This window comes from Geotrypetes seraphini, chromosome 10 (genome assembly GCF_902459505.1).
Source record: "Geotrypetes seraphini chromosome 10, aGeoSer1.1, whole genome shotgun sequence".
Classification (NCBI taxonomy): domain Eukaryota; kingdom Metazoa; phylum Chordata; class Amphibia; order Gymnophiona; family Dermophiidae; genus Geotrypetes; species Geotrypetes seraphini.
In genome coordinates, this window is record NC_047093.1 from 136,395,918 (window position 1) to 136,416,011 (window position 20,094).

A 20,094-nucleotide genomic window follows, 5' to 3' on the forward strand; every position below is an offset into this window, starting at 1 on the left:
TCTCTACTAGATATCTCTTAAGCATTTCTCTAGGTGTTACTAACTCAAGTCTTGGAAAGTTAATTAACCTTAAGTTATTACTGCGTGAATTGTTCTCAAGCATTTCAGTCTTCTTCCTTAGGTTAATATTATCTTTAACTAATGCCTCTTGAACTTGTTTCAGTGATACAATTTCTTTTTCCATTTTTAGAACAGATAAATTAGAAGTATTTGTTTCTTTTCTTAAATCATAAGAACATAAGAACATAAGCAATGCCTCTGCTGGGTCAGACCTGAGGTCCATCATGCCCAGCAGTCCGCTCACGCGGCGGCCCAACAGGTCCAGGACCTGTGCAGTAATCCTCTATTTATACCCCTCTATCCCCTTTTCCAGCAGGAAATTGTCCAATCCTTTCTTAAACCCCTGTACTGTACTCTGCCCTATTACTCCCTCTGGAAGCGCATTCCAGGTGTCCACCACTCGTTGGGTAAAGAAGAACTTCCTAGCATTCGTTTTAAATCTGTCCCCTTTCAACTTTTCCAAGTGTCCTCTTGTTCTTTTATTTTTCGAAAGTTTGAAGAATCTGTCCTTCTCTACTCTCTCTATGCCCTTCATGATCTTATAAGTCTCTATCATATCCCCTCTAAGTCTCCTCTTCTCCAGGGAAAAGAGACCCAGTTTCTCCAATCTCTCAGCGTATGAGAGGTTTTCCATCCCTTTTATCAAGCGTGTCGCTCTCCTCTGAACCCTCTCGAGTAACGCCATATCCTTCCTAAGGTACGGAGACCAATATTGGACGCAGTATTCCAGATGCGGGCGCACCATCGCCCGATACAATGGCAGGATAACTTCTTTTGTCCTCGTTGTAATACCCTTCTTGATTATGCCTAGCATTCTATTTGCTTTCTTAGCGGCTGTTGCGCACTGTGCCGTCGGCTTCATTGTCATGTCCACCATTACCCCCAAGTCCCTTTCTTGGTTGCTCTTATTCAATAATATCCCTCCCATCGTATAGTTGTACCTCGGGTTTCTGTTTCCAACATGCAATACTTTACATTTCTCAACGTTGAACTTCATCTGCCATCTCGCCGCCCATTCCCCCAATTTGTTCAAGTCCCTTTGCAATTCTTCGCATTCCTCTTTAGTCCCAGCTCCACTAAATAGTTTTGTATCGTCCGCAAATTTTATTATCTCACACTTCGTGCCTGTTTCTAGATCATTTATGAATATATTAAATAGCAGCGGCCCGAGCACTGAGCCCTGCGGAACACCACTCGTGACCCCCATCCAGTCCGAGTAGTGGCCCTTCACCCCTACCCTCTGTTTCCTACCCGCCAACCAGTTTCTGATCCATCTATGTACGTCTCCTTCAATTCTTTATCATGTTCCTTAATTTTCCCTTCAATTTGTTGAAGTGTAGGAGTAATTTTTTTAACAAAACCAGCCAATAAGTCCCAGATAGAGTCTAAAGTCACTTCTGCAGGTTTAATCAATTCAATTGAGGTTTGTGTAAATGTAGAGTGCTCACCGTTCTGAAGTCCTTCGGGGGGTGTCTTCAGCCCTTCCCCCTCATGTTGAGATGATATTCCCCCAGGTACCTCCATAGGGGCCCTGGAAAAGTGGGCCCCAGTCTCCAAACTCTCCAGTAAATCTTCCCTTGCCTCTGGAGAGGAAAAAACCAGTGAATCCGGGGTTTCCCCGCCCCTGGGAGAGCTGGTCGTCTGGGGTTGCGGGGGCGGTGCCCTAACGTCGGGGCTCAGTGTGGTGTCGGGCCCAGGAACATCCACGTTGGTTTCGCCTCCCTGTGTTGTCAGCGGGCCGCCATCCGACGTCCCTGCGACCTCCTGCATGCGCCGCAGTAAATCCTGAATATTCCCGAGACCCGGGGCTCCAGGACGCCGCGAGGCAGAAGCGGCACTCCGGCCCCGTCTCTTCGGCATCGCGGTAAGTAATTACCGTTAAGGAAATTGAAAGAAGCACAATCCTGGGACACGCAGCTCAGCGCGTCCTGTCTCAGATCGCCATCTTGGGCTGAGTTTAGTTCTTATAAGACACTATAATAGCTGATGGTAGCAGGTGCACTGTCCCTAATAAGTGGTATGTTTTGGCATATATAATAGGTTGAATCCTTTGAGCCACTTTGGGTGACACCTTATAAGTTATTTGCCCTAAAATGATTGACAGACGATCGATCGGCAGCCGCTTTTAAGTCAGCCACTGACTTGGGTGCCAGTTACAGAATCCAACCCTTAGAGGTTAGCACTTAGCAAGATTTAATTTAATTTAATGCAGTTTATAAATCACCACACTGGCTTCAAAGCGGTTTACAAAACAATATAAAATTTTACTTATACAATGACTAAAAGTCTAAGCAGGTACTTTAAGTAATTTTCCTCTCTGTCCCAATGGGCTCACAATCTAACTAGAATTCTCATTGTGTGCAATAGTTCAGCATTTCCCAAGCCAGTCCTGGAGTACTTTCCAGTCAGGTTTTCAGGATATCCACAATGAATACGCCTGAGATTGATTTGCATATACTGCCTCCATTGTATGCAAATCTCTTTTATATGTTTTCATTATGGATATTCTGTAAACCTGATTGGAAAGGGGGTACGCTAGGTCCAACTTGGGAACACTAAAATATTTGATACAGATTTAGGGAGGGGAGCCATTGCATAAGCCTGGGGGTAAAACAGTATGGTATCCCACCAGGTACCTGTGACCTAAATTGACCACCATAAGAAGCAGGATACTGTTCTTGACTGATCTTTAGTCTGACCCAGTATGGCAGTTCTTTTGATACCCTCACCCAGTGAAAGGAGGGCCCCGTGGATTTCCTGTACAACGCTCCGATACAGCTCCTTCTGCCACTCCTCCAGCGCTTCCCATACTGCCTCCGAGAAGTAGGCCGCGACGGCGTTGAACGTAATCATGGGCTACGGTGGAAAACACAAAAAACGCACACATGGTTAAACTGTGGCACCGACTGATAGTCTCTAACACAGCGCTTCGGTGCTGCTCGCTGAACGCTAAATTCTGTGACGGCATCTTGGCGCCAAGATTCCAGTACAGAATATTAGCAAAATAGTAGAAGATGGCAGCAACGTGCCACCATTTATTTAATTTTTTATTTAGGCATGCCCACTCAGGGCTGGTGTTAGACAGGCTGGGGCCCAGGGCATAAATCATGGAGGGGGCCCCTTCAATTCCTCTCCTCCGTGCCCCCTCCCCTGATTTTCCCATTCCACCAAATACCCTCCCATCCAGAATTTCTCCCTTCTTTCCCACCACCCCCGAGCCCATCAAATGACCTCCCATCCAACATCCCACCCTTCCTTTTAAAATCAGATGCTCTAGGGGGCGCACACAGGTCAGGATGTCTTTCCCTTCTCCCCACCTGGTTCTGAAGCTCACCCCCACTTTTGGGGGGGATGTGTGTGCGTGTACAGACTGTGGCAAAAGAATGGCACCAGGGAGGTCATGGGCAGCACTATAAAACTGATGCCACGCCGGCAACCTCCTTGTATTTTTATAGATGAGGGAGGCACTGGAACTAGGTAGGCAGAAGGGAAGGACATCCTGGCCCACAGGAGCCCCCTGGAGCTGTGAGGCAATCGACAAGTGCCCTGTTTGTGAACCCCCCTAACACCAGTCCTGGGCCCACTTATGCTATGTTAATGACAGGCATTGAGTTAGCATGCCTACATGTAGGGTTACCAGATTTTAGGTAAATAAAATCCAAACTCATAGCCCTGCCCCCAGCCCCACCCAGTTGCACCTCATTCCGCCCATATCACGCCCCAGTCCTGCTCCCTCAACCTGTTCTCGTCAGTCGGGAGGGCATCCGTGCAGATGCCCTCCTGACGCGGTCCCAAAGATGAAGTTTTTCAAAACCCAGACAAAGCGCCGAGTTTTGTAAAGCCATCCGGATGCTCGGTCATGCCCTCTAAAAAGAGGTCATGTCCGAGGAAATCCGGACGTCCAGTAACCCTAGTCTGGGTGCCCGGATGGATTTCCAAAACCCAGCGTTTTGTCAGCGTTTTGGAAGGCCCTGTGCTCAAGGCTGTGTCTGGAAGGCTTCCAAGAATGCTCGGAGGCCCTCCAGATGCAGCCCTGAGCGCAGGGAAGAAGAGTTGAGGTTTGTGTGGGGGTGGGGTAAGGTGTGATTGGGTACAGAATGGGGCAGGGCCAGATGTCCTCTTTCTTTAATGAAGGAATCTGGTAACCCTGTCTACAGAAGCTACATCTGGCTTAACATCTACCTTCTGGGGGATGTGAACAGGCATCTTGTGCTTCTCTGGAAATTTTTTCATGGTCAGACACCAAGAAAATGGCCAGTCAGAAACACTGGGGCCTAGTCTTGAACTAGAAGCCTGTGAAGAAATGAGAAGAAAGAGGTCATTCAAAACAGAGTTGGTTTTTTTTTTGTTTTTTTTAAAAAACCTTATTTATTTATCAGACCAACAGGGCCTGACTCTGCAAACATGTGTCCCGCCGTCTCTCAGCCAATTAGGACGCACTATTTTTTTTTTGTAGGCATGTGTCGCGCGTCTCCGTAGGCACGAGACAGCCGCCTTAAATATAGTCCTACATTTAAGGCGTCTGTTCAGCAATGTGGACATGATTCTCTTTAGGGATGCCGATGCGTGATTGACTCATGATAGGCAGCCGCTATCTGTGCTGTATTCATACCTAAGTGAGACACACGCTTGAGGCTCTAATGAGGCTCTGTTCTTCAGCCATTTGTGCTGTATTTGTGCTCTGCTTGTATCGGATTAATAACAGCGTTCGTTTGACTTATCAGTCCACACTGAGGTCTTCTCGCTATTTTCTATGTAATTAATTAACATTATATAAATCACAGTTTACGCGCTCCACAGATTGTTAAACAGTGACGCTCTAGAACTCATATTGTTATTATTTATCGAGTTGCTCTTTCTGATAGTTCTACTTTCCCGCAGAGGAGAGAATCCTGCATTCACCGTGGGCCTCATCTGGGGCAGCCTCCTTGGAGCGGCTGGGGCACGGGCAGTGTGTCTGGGAGGGAATGCATGGATGGGAGAACATCGCAGGGGAGGAGACATAGGCATCCTGGGACTGTCTGCCAAGTCTCTTCCCTGAAGAAGCCCTTTCTGGAAACGTCAATCGCTCCTCCTAAACTTACTTGCTCCACTTCATCACTGACGCTGAAACCGTGGATTGAAGACAAAGTTTTATTTTATTTTTATTTCCAGCTTATGATTTATCTTTCATCTTATCTATTGTTTTGCCTTTTGTCTTTGTTTTGTTCTATTTCTATCATTTAAATTTCTCCAGCATTCTACTGTTCAACGGCTCCCCCTTCTGCTTCTATTCCTTTCTCTCCTCTCTTCTACCTTCCAAAGTATTTAGATCAATGCTGTCTTGTTAAAATGTTTATTTTATTTTTATTTTTCCTCTAACTCTACTTTTCACTTCTCTATTACCCTCCAGGTACTTTAGTTATATTGTGAGCCTTCGGGACAGTAAGGGAATTTTCCAAGTACCTTTCTTATTTCTAATCTTAATGTATATTTTCTGTAAACCGCTTAGAACCTAACGGATGTAGCGGTATATAAGAAATAAATTACATTACATTACATTACATGGACCATTTGGCCTTCATCTGCCATCATGTTTCTAGGTTTCTATAACCATAAAGCTCTATGACATCACAATGCAGGCAAAGAGCCTTAGCCAATGGGAAGAAGATATGCAAATGTTAAGAGCCTTAGCCAATAGGGAGAGGAGGAGATAGTGGATGCTGCAGAATTCTACTGTTCAACGGCTCCCCCTTCTGCTTCTATTCCTTTCTCTCCTCTCTTCTACCTTCCAAAGTATTTAGATCAATGCTGTCTTGTTAAAATGTTTATTTTATTTTTATTTTTCCTCTAACTCTACTTTTCACTTCTCTATTACCCTCCAGGTACTTTAGTTAGATTGTGAGCCTTCGGGACAGTAAGGGAATTTTTCAAGTACCTTTCTTATTTCTAATCTTAATGTATATTTTCTGTAAACCGCTTAGAACCTAACGGATGGAGCGGTATATAAGAAATAAATTACATTACATTACATTACTTGTATCAGATGCATATACAGAGCTCTGATAAATATACAGTGCTTTCCCTTCATCTTCAAAAAAAAAAAAACCCTAGTATGGGTTTGGAGGACAGTAGAGGATGATGTTCCGATGCCAATCATTATAGCAGCATCCCCTAATTCTCTTAATTTTTTGCAGCTTTCAAAACCTTATCAAAAGTAAAATGGCATGGTAGCCGTGTTAGTCCACTTTTTAAAGATAATATATAGAAACTAGTCTTTAAGCCCGTTACATTAACGGGTGCTAGAATAGATGTGTCTTGTCTGTCTGTGTTTCTTTATCTCTCTCTCCTTGGCCGCTGTCTGTATCCTTCTGTCTCCCCCTCCCCCCCCGAGCAAAGCTGTCTGCCCCCAGCACACCTCCCCCCAAAGCAGCCCCCTTTCCCTATCTCTCCATGGCCCCTTCTGTCTCCCCCCAGCACACCCCTCCCCCCAAAGCAGCCCCCTATCCCTCTCCCTGTCTCTCCATGGCCCCTTCTGTCTTCCCCCCCAGAGCAAAGCTGTCTGTCCCCAGCACACCCGTCCCCCCAAAGCAGCCCCCTTTCCTTCTCCCGCTGACTCTCTCTCTGGCCCCCTTTCTCTGCCTGTCTTTCTGTCCCTCTCCCTGCCCCTGTGTCTTTCTTTCTTTCTTTCTCCCTCCCGCTGTCTGTCTGTCATTTTTCCCCATTTCCCTGTGCAGCAGCATAAGGGGTTAGGGAGTTTCTCAGGCTGGCTAACTGTCCTCTCCTCTCCCTCTCTAATGCTCCTCTTATGCTTTCCTTTTCTTTTCTGTTCTCTTCCTCCTTCACCATCCCCTCCTCTTTGTCCTCTCTCTCTGCTTCTCTCCTCCTCTCCGATTTTCTTCTTCTACCTTGCCTCTCCTCCACCCTCTGATGCTCGTCTCTCCTGATTGCCCCCTCTGGTGCTGCCCCACCCGTGTTTGGCACCCATTGGCTGCTGCGTGCGAGACCTGCCAGCGGCCGGATCCAATGGGAAGCAGCCATCTATTGGAGGCTGGAGTCGGGAGTCAGCGCCAGGAGCTTTAACGGCTGGTGGTTCCGCGTAGAAAGAATCCCGCGCCTCTTTGAAAACTGTCACGCCGCTGGCGACGGAGAAAGCAGGGGGTGCTAGCGTGTGGCAGCCGCCGCTCCGCAGGTGTAGAGCAGGGAAGGGCGCGCATGCGCACTTGTCTTGCTCTCGCGTGAGGCCAGACCGTAAGCCGCGCATGCGCACTTCGTAGCTACAGCTCACGGAAAACGGACGCACGCATAGGAAGTGCGCATGCACGGCTTACTGTTTTATTATATTAGATAGAACAACATATAAAAGAAATACCCTTTTTTTGTTAAGTCCATGAAATTTTACCTTTTTTTATTGAACTAACAATGCATTTTTTTTGATTAGCTTTTGAAGATAATCCATCTTCTTCAATCAGAAATAAGCAAATTATACAAATATCAGTATACCTAACATTAAATCATTCCAATACAATCTCACAGGAAACAGGAAGGAGTGGGTGGGTGAGAGACAGAGAGATAAGGATGGGTGATATATAAGAAGGTGACAGAGCAGTATAATTTTATGGTTAGTACAATACCGAGCTAGAAAACCAAGATCTTTGTTAAGTCCTGTGTGGTGGGTGTCAAAATATTTTATCATTTTTGATTTCAAAGGTCTTACATTCCTGGATTGGCTTAACCCTTTCAGGACCATAAGGATCGTAGGCCAATTTTTGTGGTTTTGACGACATTTTTATGGTAAAAAGGGCTTGCAGATGCCAAAAAATTGATTTTTTTTGGTGAAATATCATTATTTTTATTTAAAAAAAATCACACTTCTGGCTTATGGAAAGTGTGGCAAGTGAATCTTCTCGTCAATCTGGCAACGACGCTAATGAATGAATGTCGGAACCAGTTTGTTTACATAAAGGCAGTATCATATGGAATCCGTACATATCAAATTTAGAACTGTAGACTATCCCAATCAAAATTTATAGGATTTTAAAGTTATGGGACAAATATGTCCCTTGGTCCTGAAAGGGTTAAATTTTCCTTTTAGTATTCTCACCACAAAATCACTGATGCAGCGCTCTGGTTTTTTTGAAGTGTTTGTCTGACAGAGGTGATATATCCTGGCCGGCACCGCAATGTTTCATATGAAATCTATGATTGATCCTAATCTTTAGCATCTGGCTTGTTTCTCCAATGAAGCAAACCTTCTTTACACTTTTTCCACTGAATGATCTACACATCGGAAGGTGAGCAAGGGTTACAGTTACAGCCTCTGAGGTTGTGGGTTCAAACCCACACTGCTCCTTGTGACCTTGAGCAAGTCACTTAATCCCCCCATTGTCCCAGGTACATTAGATAGATTGTGAAGTCGCCATGACAGACAGGGAAAAACTCCTGAATAAATTCATGTAAACCATTTTGAGCTCCCCTGGGAGAACAGTATAGAAAATGGAATAAATAAATAGTGTGAAGAGTTTCAGCCTCTGATAACGAGAGCTGGCATTGTGACATCATAATGCCTCATTCCGCCAATGCCTAAGAGCCAACCTCATCAGTGATGTCACAATGGCTTGATTGTCCTATGCTTGGCTCACTTTTACTACCTTTTGATTTCTGGAGTGGCGCAGTGGTTAAAGCTATAACCTGAACACCCTGAGGTTGTGGGTTCAAACCCATGCTGCTCCTTGTGACCTTGGGCAAGTCACTTAATCACCCCATCGCCCCCAGGCACATCAGATTGTGAGCCCGCCAGGACAGACAGAGAAAAATGATTAAGGACCTGAATAAATTCATGTAAACCGTTCTGAGCTCCCCTGAGAGAATGGTATATAGAAAATTGAATAAATAAACTGATATTTGTTAGCATTTGCTTATTTCTGACTTGAGCAAGAAGGGTTACCTTCGAAAGCTAATCAAAAAGATGCATTTAAGTTAGTCCATAAAAAGGTATCACCTTATTTCCTTTAAGTTTAAAAGGATAAAGGTACATAATAATAGTCTTAATAAAGCCAGAGATACAGCAAAAGATCTTTTTCTAAAGCATGAGGCTTGATAATACTGAGGGAACAGCTTCCAACTGCTAGCTCACTAAGTGAAGCAGCTGGAGACCCTCGGTAGCCACTTCTCAGAGGATGAAAAGCAGACCTTTCCCTGGCTGTCTCGGCCTGCCTCTGGGCTAGCTTCAAAGAAAGCACCTCTGCTTGCTTCCTCTTCAGTCACCAGGCTTGTGTGATCTCTCACAAGGTAAAAAAAAAAAAGTCTGAGACCAGAAGCCTTTCTTTAAGTATGCTCCATGCTTAAAACCAGCTAACAAAGCTTTAGCAATGCAGCAGTAGCCTCTCATGGATAATGCATTTCCCCCTTAGACACAGAATAAGAGAAAAGCCCCTACCTGCAAAGGAGGGGGGAAAGCGGTGAAACCTGCAGTCCCCCCCAACCAACCCCACAGGGCTGGTTGCAGGAAACAGGCACCACTTCCCAGGTTCCTTCCCGGTTCCTTCCGCCCCCCCCTTGCAGGAGTCACAGGGAAGAGCTCACGACGGGAAACAAAAGCCCATTGCAATGTGAGGTCCGGGAACGACAGCAGCAAGCAGGCTCCAGGGAATCCGTTCCTGGTTTTCCCTCTCGCCTCGGCTTTGTCTTCCTGCTTTCTGTGGAAGTTGCTGTGCAGGGTCACAGCCCAGTGGGGTGATGTTCAAGATTTCCACCATGAAGATGCATGAGATCTATTTGTATACAATGGAAGAAGGATGCGCAAATCAAGCTCATGCATATAGTCATTAAGGAAATCTTGAAAGCCCGACTGGGTTGTGGTCCTTGACGGCTGTGTTTGCCCACTCCTGCTGTGGATTCTTAGAAAGGGGAAGGGTTGAGCGTGGGCAACTCCAGGTCTGGCTTTCAGGATATCCACAACGAATATTTATATAATAGTTTTGCATGCAGTTGAAGGCAGTCACATGCAAATTTATCTCATGAATATTCACTATGGGTTAGCCCCAAAATCTGACCTGGCCACAACTGCTTTATTTGGTTTTCAGAAATTAACTTATTATTTTGATAAAATTCTTGTTCAGTTAAGGTAATTTAATATTGTGATTTGTTATGGATAGTTAGTACACAGATTGTTTTTTTGATTTTGGGGAACAGGGTTTGATTTCCACTGTAGCTCCTTGTGACCTTGGGCAAGTCACTTAACCTTTCATTACCCCAGGCATAGAAAAAAACACCTTAGACTGTGAGCCCTCTAGGGACAGAGAAAATACCTGCATATAGTGTGTACAGTGCTGTGTACATCTCGTAGCACTTTAGGAATCATAAGTAGCAGTAATATTCTCTGGGAGGCACGCCTAGCCAGTCAGGTTTTTAGGGTTACCACAATGAAATATGCATGAGAGAGATGGGAATACAAGAGGCCTTCATCATATGCAAATTAATCTCTTGCATATTCATTGTAGAAACATGATGGGAGATAAAGGCCAAATGGCCCATTCAATATCTCCCCCTCTCCCTCTAAGCTAAGGCTCGTTACACCAGCATTGTGAGGTCACAGAACATTATAATTTATTCAATCCATTTACTATACTGTTCCCCCAGGGGGATTAATTTATTCAGGTATTCAAACATTTTCCCTTGTCTGTCTACGTTTTAACCACTGCAACACTCTAGAAATCAAAATGTTGTTAAAAAAGTGAGCCAAGATTCCAAGTTTATTAAAATTTTGATAAAACGCAAATCAAAACTTCTAAGTGTTTTACAATTTATAATTAAAAAGGGGGAGACAGTAAACGAATAAATACAGTACTCACAAAATAATACATGACCAACTAGGAACAATAGGAAAATCTTCATCACCCCAATACTAAAAGACGCCAAAGGCCCAATAGATAACCCAACAAATTATAGACCAATCGCTTCTATACCTCTATACGTCAAACTCATAGAGGGTCTAGTAGCACAATATCTCTCCAATTACCTAGAAGACCACCACATTCTACACCCTACTCAATCTGGATTCAGAGCCAATCACAGCACACCTCAGCAAAGGAAACAAGTTACTAATCATCCAACTCGATCTTTCAGCAGCATTCGACTTAGTAGACCATAACATACTACTCCAGATACTAGATGCCATAGGAATATCAGGTAAAGTTCTCCACTGGTTCCAAGGATTCCTCAAAACAAGATCAAGTCAAATGATCTTTTATCCGACCCTTGGACAAACCCCTGCGGAGTTCCACAAGGATCCCCTCTATCGCCCATACTATTCAATCTTTTCATAGCATCACTAGGCACTGCCCTAGATGCCCTAAACATTACATCTTTCAGCAACGCGGATGACATAACCATCCTCCTCCCCTTCGACATCCAAGACCCCATCTCCAATGGACGCCTGAATACAACACTGGAAACTGTAGAAAAATGGATGATGAACCACAAGTTAAAACTGAATGCGGAGAAAACCAAATTCCTACTACTAGAGAAGGAACAAAAGCCATCCCTAACAGAACTAGATGTAAACACAATCAAATATCCAATACAGAATACTCTCAAAATTCTGGGAACACACCTAGACAGAGGCTGCACAATGCAAACACAAATACACAAAACCATACAAAAAGCATTCTTCACCATGCGAAACCTAAGAAAATAAGAAAATTCTTTTCCAAAGAACACTTCAAGATCATTGTACAATCCCTCATACTCAGCTCCTTAGATTACTCCAACAGCCTCTACCTACCTTGCCCAAACAATATGATAAAACAACTACAGACCGTTCAGAACACAGCCATCAGACTCATTTACTCGCTTAGCAAATTTGACCACGAAACCCCCGCCTATGTAGGCTCTCACTGGCTTCCGATAAAAGCAAGAACTCAATTCAAACTCTATTGCCTACTATTCAAAATAACCCATGGTATTGCCCCCAGTTACCTAAACAACCGCCTTTACCGCTACCGATTACACAGATCAAGAAGAACCCAGAACCTTTTCACCTTCCCCCCTCATAATGGTACCCAACGTAAGAAACTTTACGACAGCCTTCTAGCGACACAGGCAGCGAAAATTGACCCCACCATCACCAAACTGATGATCAAAACAACAGACATCAAAGTGTTTCGAAAAGAAATCAAAACATTTCTTTTCAAAAAACACGTCCTTACTTACTATTCCCTCCCCCAATCGCACATTCACTCTCCCCAGTAAATAACACATTAGTCAACCCCTCGAACCTCACCTACCAAAAATATTCAGACTCCTAAATAAGCATCTCCCATAGGTATCCATTTAACCTATTCCTTCAATGTTAGGTATCTTTCTTCAGTTACCTATACTGTTTTTCCATGGTACCCTGTAACTACTTGAATCCTGCTATGTTATTCTATCAAAAAATCCAGATATCTTCTAATTTGTATTTCTATACCATAATATGTAATTTACTTGAACCGTTGTTATGTAATTCTCTCGGTAATGTCCAGATCTCTTTTAACTGTAATCTGCTTAGAACCGCAAGGCACAGGCGGAATAGAAATCACTAATGTAATGTAATGTAATGTAATGTAACTACAAATTAAGAGTAAATAATACATAGAAGGTAAACCACAGTGGGGAAGCTAGGGAGTAAAGATTATAGATTAACCCTGGCTGTAACCAATCGACGTGTGCTAATAATTTTCAAGGATGGTGTATGAAGTAGATGTTGAGAAGAGGATCTTAAAGCTCTTAAAGGTTCAAGTGAAATAAGAAGTTTATGGATAAAGGCTGGTTCTATGGTGGTTTGAACCTTGAAAGAAAGAATAGCTATTTTATATATGATACGGTGTGGAATTGGCAACCAGTGAGCTGCTTGTAGTGGTGGAGTGACATGGTTGAATTTCTTTTTGTTTGTAATAATTTTTATGGCCGTGTTTTGTATCAATTGTAGACGTCAAGATATCTTTTTGATAGATACCCTTATACAATGCATTACAGTAATCGAGCTTAAATATGATAAGAGAATATATTAGAACATTGAGAGATTGAGGGTCTAGAATGTTTGCCAGAGATCGGGTCATCCTTAGTCTTATGAAACAGTTTTTTACTACAGACAATCAAGCCATTGTGACATCATGGATGAGGTTGGCTCTTAGGCATTGGTGGAATGAGGCTTTATGATGTCACAGTACCAGCTCTGGTTCTCTGAGGCTGAAGCTTTTCACACTATTGATTTATTCAATTTTCTATACCATTCTCCCAGGGGAGCTCAGAATGGTTTACATGGATTTATTCAGGTACTCAAGCATTTTTCCCTGTCTGTCCCGGTGGGTTCACAATTTAGCTAATGTACCTGGGACAATGGGGAGGGAATGAGGCGACCAGCCCAGGGTCACAAGGAGCCTCAGGTTGCTGAGGCTGCTGCTTTAACCACTGTGCCACACTTTCAGATATAGATGGCAAAACAAAGTTAACAAACCGTGGTAAAAATACTGCTGCAAAATTGATCTATGGGAAACGTAAATTTGATCACGTGACTCTATTGCTCCAGAGTCTCCATTGGCTCCCAGTTTATTTTAGAGTTCAATTTAAATGTGCTTGTGTTGTTTTTAAAATCCTATATGGTATCTTTTGGTAATTTCTATAATTTGTATTCCGCCTTGAACAATATATAATGTATTCGAAATTAATTTTCCTATGAACTGTTTTCCTACCTTCTTCTACTCTATGTTTATAACCTAACTAATTTATTTTTCTCAAGTACTTTAGCAAGAATGTGAGCCTTTGGGACAGTCAGGGAACTCTAAGTACTTTCTCTTCATCTTAATTAATCTCACTTATTGCATTTCTTCTGTTTCTACTGTAAACCGCTTAGAACCTCACGGTACAGCGGTATATAAGAAATAAAATTATTATTATTATTATCTTTACTCCTCTCCTTCCTTTTATCTTGGAATGCTTACGGACTTTCTTTTGCAAGAGGTAACCAACAAAAATGGTCTCTTCCTTCCAAAAAAAGGGATTAAAGGAGTCACGATTTCTAGTCAATCTCTGATCTTTAAGTTTTCTCAACTTTGCAATGATCTTCCGTTTCGTTTAAGGAGTTCTGGCCCACTTCAATTTTTTTTCGCAAATCTTTAAAAACTACTTTATTTGCTAAACACTTTGAAAGTTAATTTCCCCAAATGTAGTCTTAGTTTTTATGGTTTTTATTTGTTAAGTTAATTATTGTAAACCGAGTTGAGCTTTCTTGGAATGATGACAAGGTATATAAAGCCAAGCCTTAGATTAGATTAGAATATGAATATGGCATGGTCATACATAGCTCAGTCACTGTTTACCTCAATAAATCGATATGAAAACAAAAAAATCACACCAAATATTGAAATGTTTTAAACTTAAGTGAACGCTCAGACCCACAACCAAAACTCTAGTGATAATTTTTTGGGAAGAGTATGACAGCAGCAGTTTTGTAGTAACATAAGGATGGACCCGGAGCAGTTACGGAGCAGCAATGTCACCATCCTGCATGTCACATAAGTAACATCATGTTTAAAGCTTGAAGACTTTCTTATTTCAAGATGCTTTCATAGTAGATGACGGCAGATAAAGACCCGAATGGTCCATCCAGTCTGCCCAACCTGATTCAATTTAAATTTTTTTCTTCTTAGCTATTTCTGGGCAAGAATCCAAAGCTTTACCCTGTACTGTGCTTGGGTTCCAACTGCCGAAATCTCTGTTAAGACTTACTCCAGCCCATCTACACCCTCCCAGCCATTGAAGCCCTCCCCAGCCCATCCTCCACCAAACGGCCATATACAGACACAGACCGTGCAAGTCTGCCCAGTAACTGGCCTTAGTTCAATATTTAATATTATTTTCTGATTCTAAATATTCTGTGTTCATCCCACGCTTCTTTGAACTCAGTCATAGTTTTACTCTCCACCACCTCTCTCGGGAGCGCATTCCAGGCATCCACCCCCCTCTCCGTAAAGTAGAATTTCCTAACATTGCCCCTGAATCTACCACCCCTCAACCTCAAATTATGTCCTCTGGTTTTACCATTTTCCTTTCTCTGGAAAAGATTTTGTTCTACGTTAATACCCTTCAAGTATTTGAACGTCTGAATCATATCATATCCACTGCTCTTGAATTATTTCTTTTTCTTTCAACCAACCGCTTCAATGAAGCGATCCCCTTCCTAATGTTTCATCCTCTCCCTCCATTTTCATTCATCCTTTTTCCCTCTTTTTCTTCTCATCTATTATGTAACGTTACCCCTCCCCTCTCTTTCATCCTCAACCTCAAGTATGTCCTGTCGATGTCATTCATTGCACACTTCTACCATTTTACTTTATAAGCACTACTATTTTTTTCTTTGTATCTTTAATATTTTATTGTAAACCGGCTAGATACTAGTTGACGGTCGGTATATTAAAAACGAATACACTTGAAACTTGGAAACACCAGTTTCTGTGACAGCAGGTGGCGGAGGTGGTGAACAAGCTGTGTGGCGCAGTGGTTAAAGCTACAACCTCAGCACCCTGAGGTTGTGGGTTCAAACCCAAGTTGTTCCTTGTGATCCTGGGCAAGTCACTTAATCCCCCCCATTGTCCCAGGTACATTAGATAGATTGTGAGCCCACTGGGACAGACAGGGAAAAATGCTTGAGGACCTGAATAAATCCATGTAAACTGTTCTGAGCTGCCCTTGGGAGAACGGTATGGAAAATTGATGAATAAATAATCTTGCTCCGTGAATTATCACTAGAGTTTTGGTTGTGGGTTCTGAGCGTTCGCTTTAAAGCATTTCAATATTTGGTGTGATTTTTTTGTTTTTGTTATGTTATTGATTTATTGAGATGAGCAGTGACTGAGATATTTAATTATCACCTCGGTAGAGAAGATTTTTCCCTTAAGTATTTTGTTGATATGGTAATACATAGAACAAAGCACATCATAAGAACATAAGAATTGCCATACTGGGACAGACCGAAGGTCCATCGAGCCAGTATCGTGTTTCCAACAGTGGCCAACCCAGGTCCCAAGTACCAAGCAGAAACCCAAGGAGTAGCAACATTCCAGAGCTGAGATTGTGATGTCATAATGCCTCATTCCACCAATGTCTAAGAGTCAACCTCATCAGTAATGTCACAATGGCTCGACTGTCTTATACTTGGCTCACATAAAAACATAAGAGCTGCTGTACTGGGACAGACCGAAGGTCCATCAAGCCCAGTATCCTGTTTCCAACAGTGGCTAACCCAGGTCCCAAGTACCAGGCAGAAACCCAAGGAGTAGCAACATTCCAGAGCTGAGATTGTGATGTCATAATGCCTCATCAGATAGAACTCTGGATGCTATCCCACAGACTAAAATTAAATCCTGACAAAACCAAATTCTTCCTAGCTACCCCCAATGACAAAATCAAAGACACTACAATCCAAGTGAAAGGTATGGCCTTCCCCATCGAACAAACCTTAAAAGTATTGAGAGTCACCCTAGACAAACATCTATCCCTGGAAAACATACTGATATAATAATAATAATAATAATAATAACTTTATTCTTATATACCGCCAACAATCTTGCGACTTCTAGGCGGTTTACAATAAAAGAAACTGTAAATACAATCAAGAGAAACTTTACGTACAGCGAATTAAAGAGTATAGCAGTGTATATCTCGTACAACGAATTAGAGAGTATAGCAGTGTACATCTGATAACATTAATAATAATAATGATATTACAGTCAGGAAATGCATTTCAGTTCTTTGGAAACTACGCACCATAAAAAAATACTTCGACGACACCTCATTCCACCTGTTGACTCAATCCTCCATTCTCAGCATCCTAGACTACTGCAACATCATTTATCTGGCCTCCACGAAGAAAACCATCAGGAGACTGAAACTTATCCAGAACACCGCCGTTCGCCTTATATTTGGCTTAAACAAATGGGACCACATCACCCCTTTTTACCACAAACTACATTGGCTACCCCTTGAATCTAGAATCCTATTCAAGTTCGCGTACTTCTGTTACAAAACTGTCTTTGGGCTATCTCCGAGCTACCTCACCCCTCATTTCATCCTGAACTGCAACAAAAAGAACTCCCGCAGAATCAATCTTTTCGCCTTCCCCTCCCTAAAACTTTGTCACCTCAAAAGGTTCTTCGACAAAACCTTCGCCTTCCAGGCAGCCAAACAGAACACTTGGCTAGCCCAAATTCTGCTCAAGGCCCACTCCTACCTTGATTTCCGAAAAACACTCAAAACGCATTTATTCCACGCTCAATATCCCTAATCCCATCTCTTCCATTTCTCTCTCCCCTCCCTCAAACGACCCAACTCGCCCGGTCCCCTCCCCCCTCTTTTAGATCTCCCCCATCTCACTAACTCCAATGACCTACTCATTCCCCCCCCTCGCATGCCCATCTTTATCACCACATTGCCTGTAATTATGATCAACTGTAACCATGATCAACTGTAATTTCTTGTTAATTTTGTTCCAATACCTTCTTTACTTGTAAAGATAGTTTATTGTAATTTCTTATTAAGTTTTGTTTAATTGATGTGAACCGCCTAGAACTCCCTGGGTATGGCGGTATACAAAAATAAAGTTATTATTATTATTATTATTATTCATTCCACCAATGTCTAAGAGTCAACCTCATCAGTGATGTCACAATGGCTCGATTGTCCTATACTTGGCTCACATAAAAACATAAGAGCTGCTGTACTGGGACAGACCGAAGGTCCATCGAGCCAGTATCGTGTTTCCAACAGTGGCCAACCCAGGTCCCAAGTACCAGGCAGAAACCCAAGGAGTAGCAACATTCCAGAGCTGAGATTGTGATGTCATAATGCCTCATTCCACCAATGTCTAAGAGTCAACCTCATCAGTGATGTCACAATGGCTCGACTGTCTTATACTTGGCTCACATAAAAACATAAGAGCTGCTGTACTGGGACAGACCGAAGGTCCATCGAGCCAGTATCCTGTTTCCAACAGTGGCCAACCCAGGTCCCAAGTACCAGGCAGAAACCCAAAGATTAGTAAGATTCCAGAGCTGAGATTGTGATGCCATAATGCCTCATTCCACCAAAGCCTAAGAGCTAACCTCACCGATGATGTCACAATGGCATGATTGTCTTATACTTGGCTCACATAAGAACATAAAATTGCCATACTGAGACAGACCATAGCCCAGCATCTTGTTTCCAACCCAGGTCCCAAATACCTAGCTAGATCTCAAATAGTAAAATAGATTTTATGCTGCTTATCCTAGGAATAAACGATGGATTTCCCCAAGCCATCTCAATAATGGACTATGGACTTCTCTTTTAGGAAATTATCCAGACCTTTTTAAAACCCTGCTAAGATAACTGATTCACCACATTCTCTGGCAACAAATTCCAGAGTTTAATTACACGTTGTATGAAGAAATATTTTCTCTAGTTTGTTTTAAATCTACGACTTAGTAGCTTCATCACATGTCCCTTAGTCCTAGTATTTTTGGAAAGAATGAACAAACGATTCACATCTCCCCTAATTAGGTGCTTATTTGGTGTTTCTTAAGCATTATACTGACACTGTATTTACATCTCTCTTATTTGAATTTCAGTGCATTATAAGTATATTTTTTGTAACTGTTTCATGACCAGGTTACCCATTCCAGAAGGGAGCCTTTTTGGCCAGTCCTGGGTTTCTGCCAACCTCACCCGGGTGCATTATGAGATCTGCAGCACTGATTGCAATGGGGTAGAATCATGGACTACAAATCCCACAATGCTCTGGGATGTAATTTTAAAACCAGGACCGGTCATAAAGCCTCCCTTCTGGAATGGGTAACCTGGCCACCCTATTCACGGTACTCGTATTATTAAGTTTCAATTTGCTGATTTTGAGTTTACCTCACTCATTGTATTTGCATCTATTGGTCTTTTTACTACTGCAATGCTGTTAACAAAATTGTAAGTTTTATATTGAATTGTACTTGCTGTATACTGCCTTGGGTGAATCTTTTCATAAAGGTGGTTAATAAATCCCAATAAATACATAAACTTGGTTGGCGGCCTATATTTCCCTTCACGTATGCTCAGGTTGGGCTGACTCTTCACGGATCTTTGAGTGCATGGAGATACACTGTCTGAGTCCCATCTGTCTTGTCACACCCTGAGGTAGCAAATTTATGAAACGCTGGCCAGCGTTGGTGTACCGATTGTCTCCATGAGATAAGTTGATTTTTTCATCTATCTATGACACTTTAAGCTCTCTTTTGCACTGCACAGAGCCTGTTTTGAAATTCCAGAGGGTTTAGCCCAGGGGTCTCAAAGTCCCTCCTTGAGGGCCGCAATGCAGTCAGGTTTTCAGGATTTCCAAATGAATATGCATGAGATCTATGTGCCTGCACTGCTTTCAATGCATATTCATTGGGGAAATCCTGAAAACCCGACTGGATTGCAGCCCTCAAGGAGGGACTTTGAGATTTCTGGTTTAGCTTGAACACCTTAGATCAGGGGGGTAGGGAACTCCGGTCCTGAGAGCCGTATTCCAGTTGGGTTTTCAGGATTTCCCCAATGAAAATGCATTGAAAGCAGTGCATGCAAATAGATCTCATGCATATTCATTGAGGAAATCCTGAAAACCCGACTGGAATACGGCTCTCGAGGACCGGAGTTCCCTACCCCTGCCTTAGATCCACTTTTGTAGATAGTGGGAGGGATTGTTGCCTGAGGCTTTTTCCTCCTCTGGGTTTAGAGTTCTGGCCTCTGTATGAGTGGTTTGTTTCTACCTTGCATCATTTGTGTGAAAGAGTTGTACATTTTTCTTATTGGATTTTCACTATATCTGTGTTGTCTAGGCCAGTGGTTCCCAACCCTGTCCTGGAGGAACACCAGGCCAAACGGGTTTTCAGGCTAGCCCTAATGAATATGCATGAAGCAAATTTGCATGCCTATCACTTCCATCATATGCAAATCTCTCTCATGCATATTCATTAGGGCTAGCCTGAAAACCCGATTGGCCTGGTGTTC

General features: G+C 42.8%; 1 protein-coding gene across 1 annotated transcript in view; it reads right to left on the reverse strand.

The window, feature by feature from the left end:
- Positions 1-9,605, reverse strand: part of LOC117367702 (zinc finger protein 135-like) — a 32,532-nt gene extending 22,927 nt beyond the window's left edge. Inside the window, exons 1-3 of the mRNA XM_033960522.1 lie at positions 9,479-9,605; positions 4,243-4,353; positions 2,790-2,916 (exon numbers count right to left, since the gene is read on the reverse strand). Coding sequence (XP_033816413.1) covers positions 2,790-2,916; positions 4,243-4,293 — 178 coding nt within the window. The 5' untranslated portion in view covers positions 4,294-4,353; positions 9,479-9,605. The remainder of the gene's footprint in view (positions 1-2,789; positions 2,917-4,242; positions 4,354-9,478) is intronic.
- Positions 9,606-20,094: the final 10,489 nt, after the last annotated feature.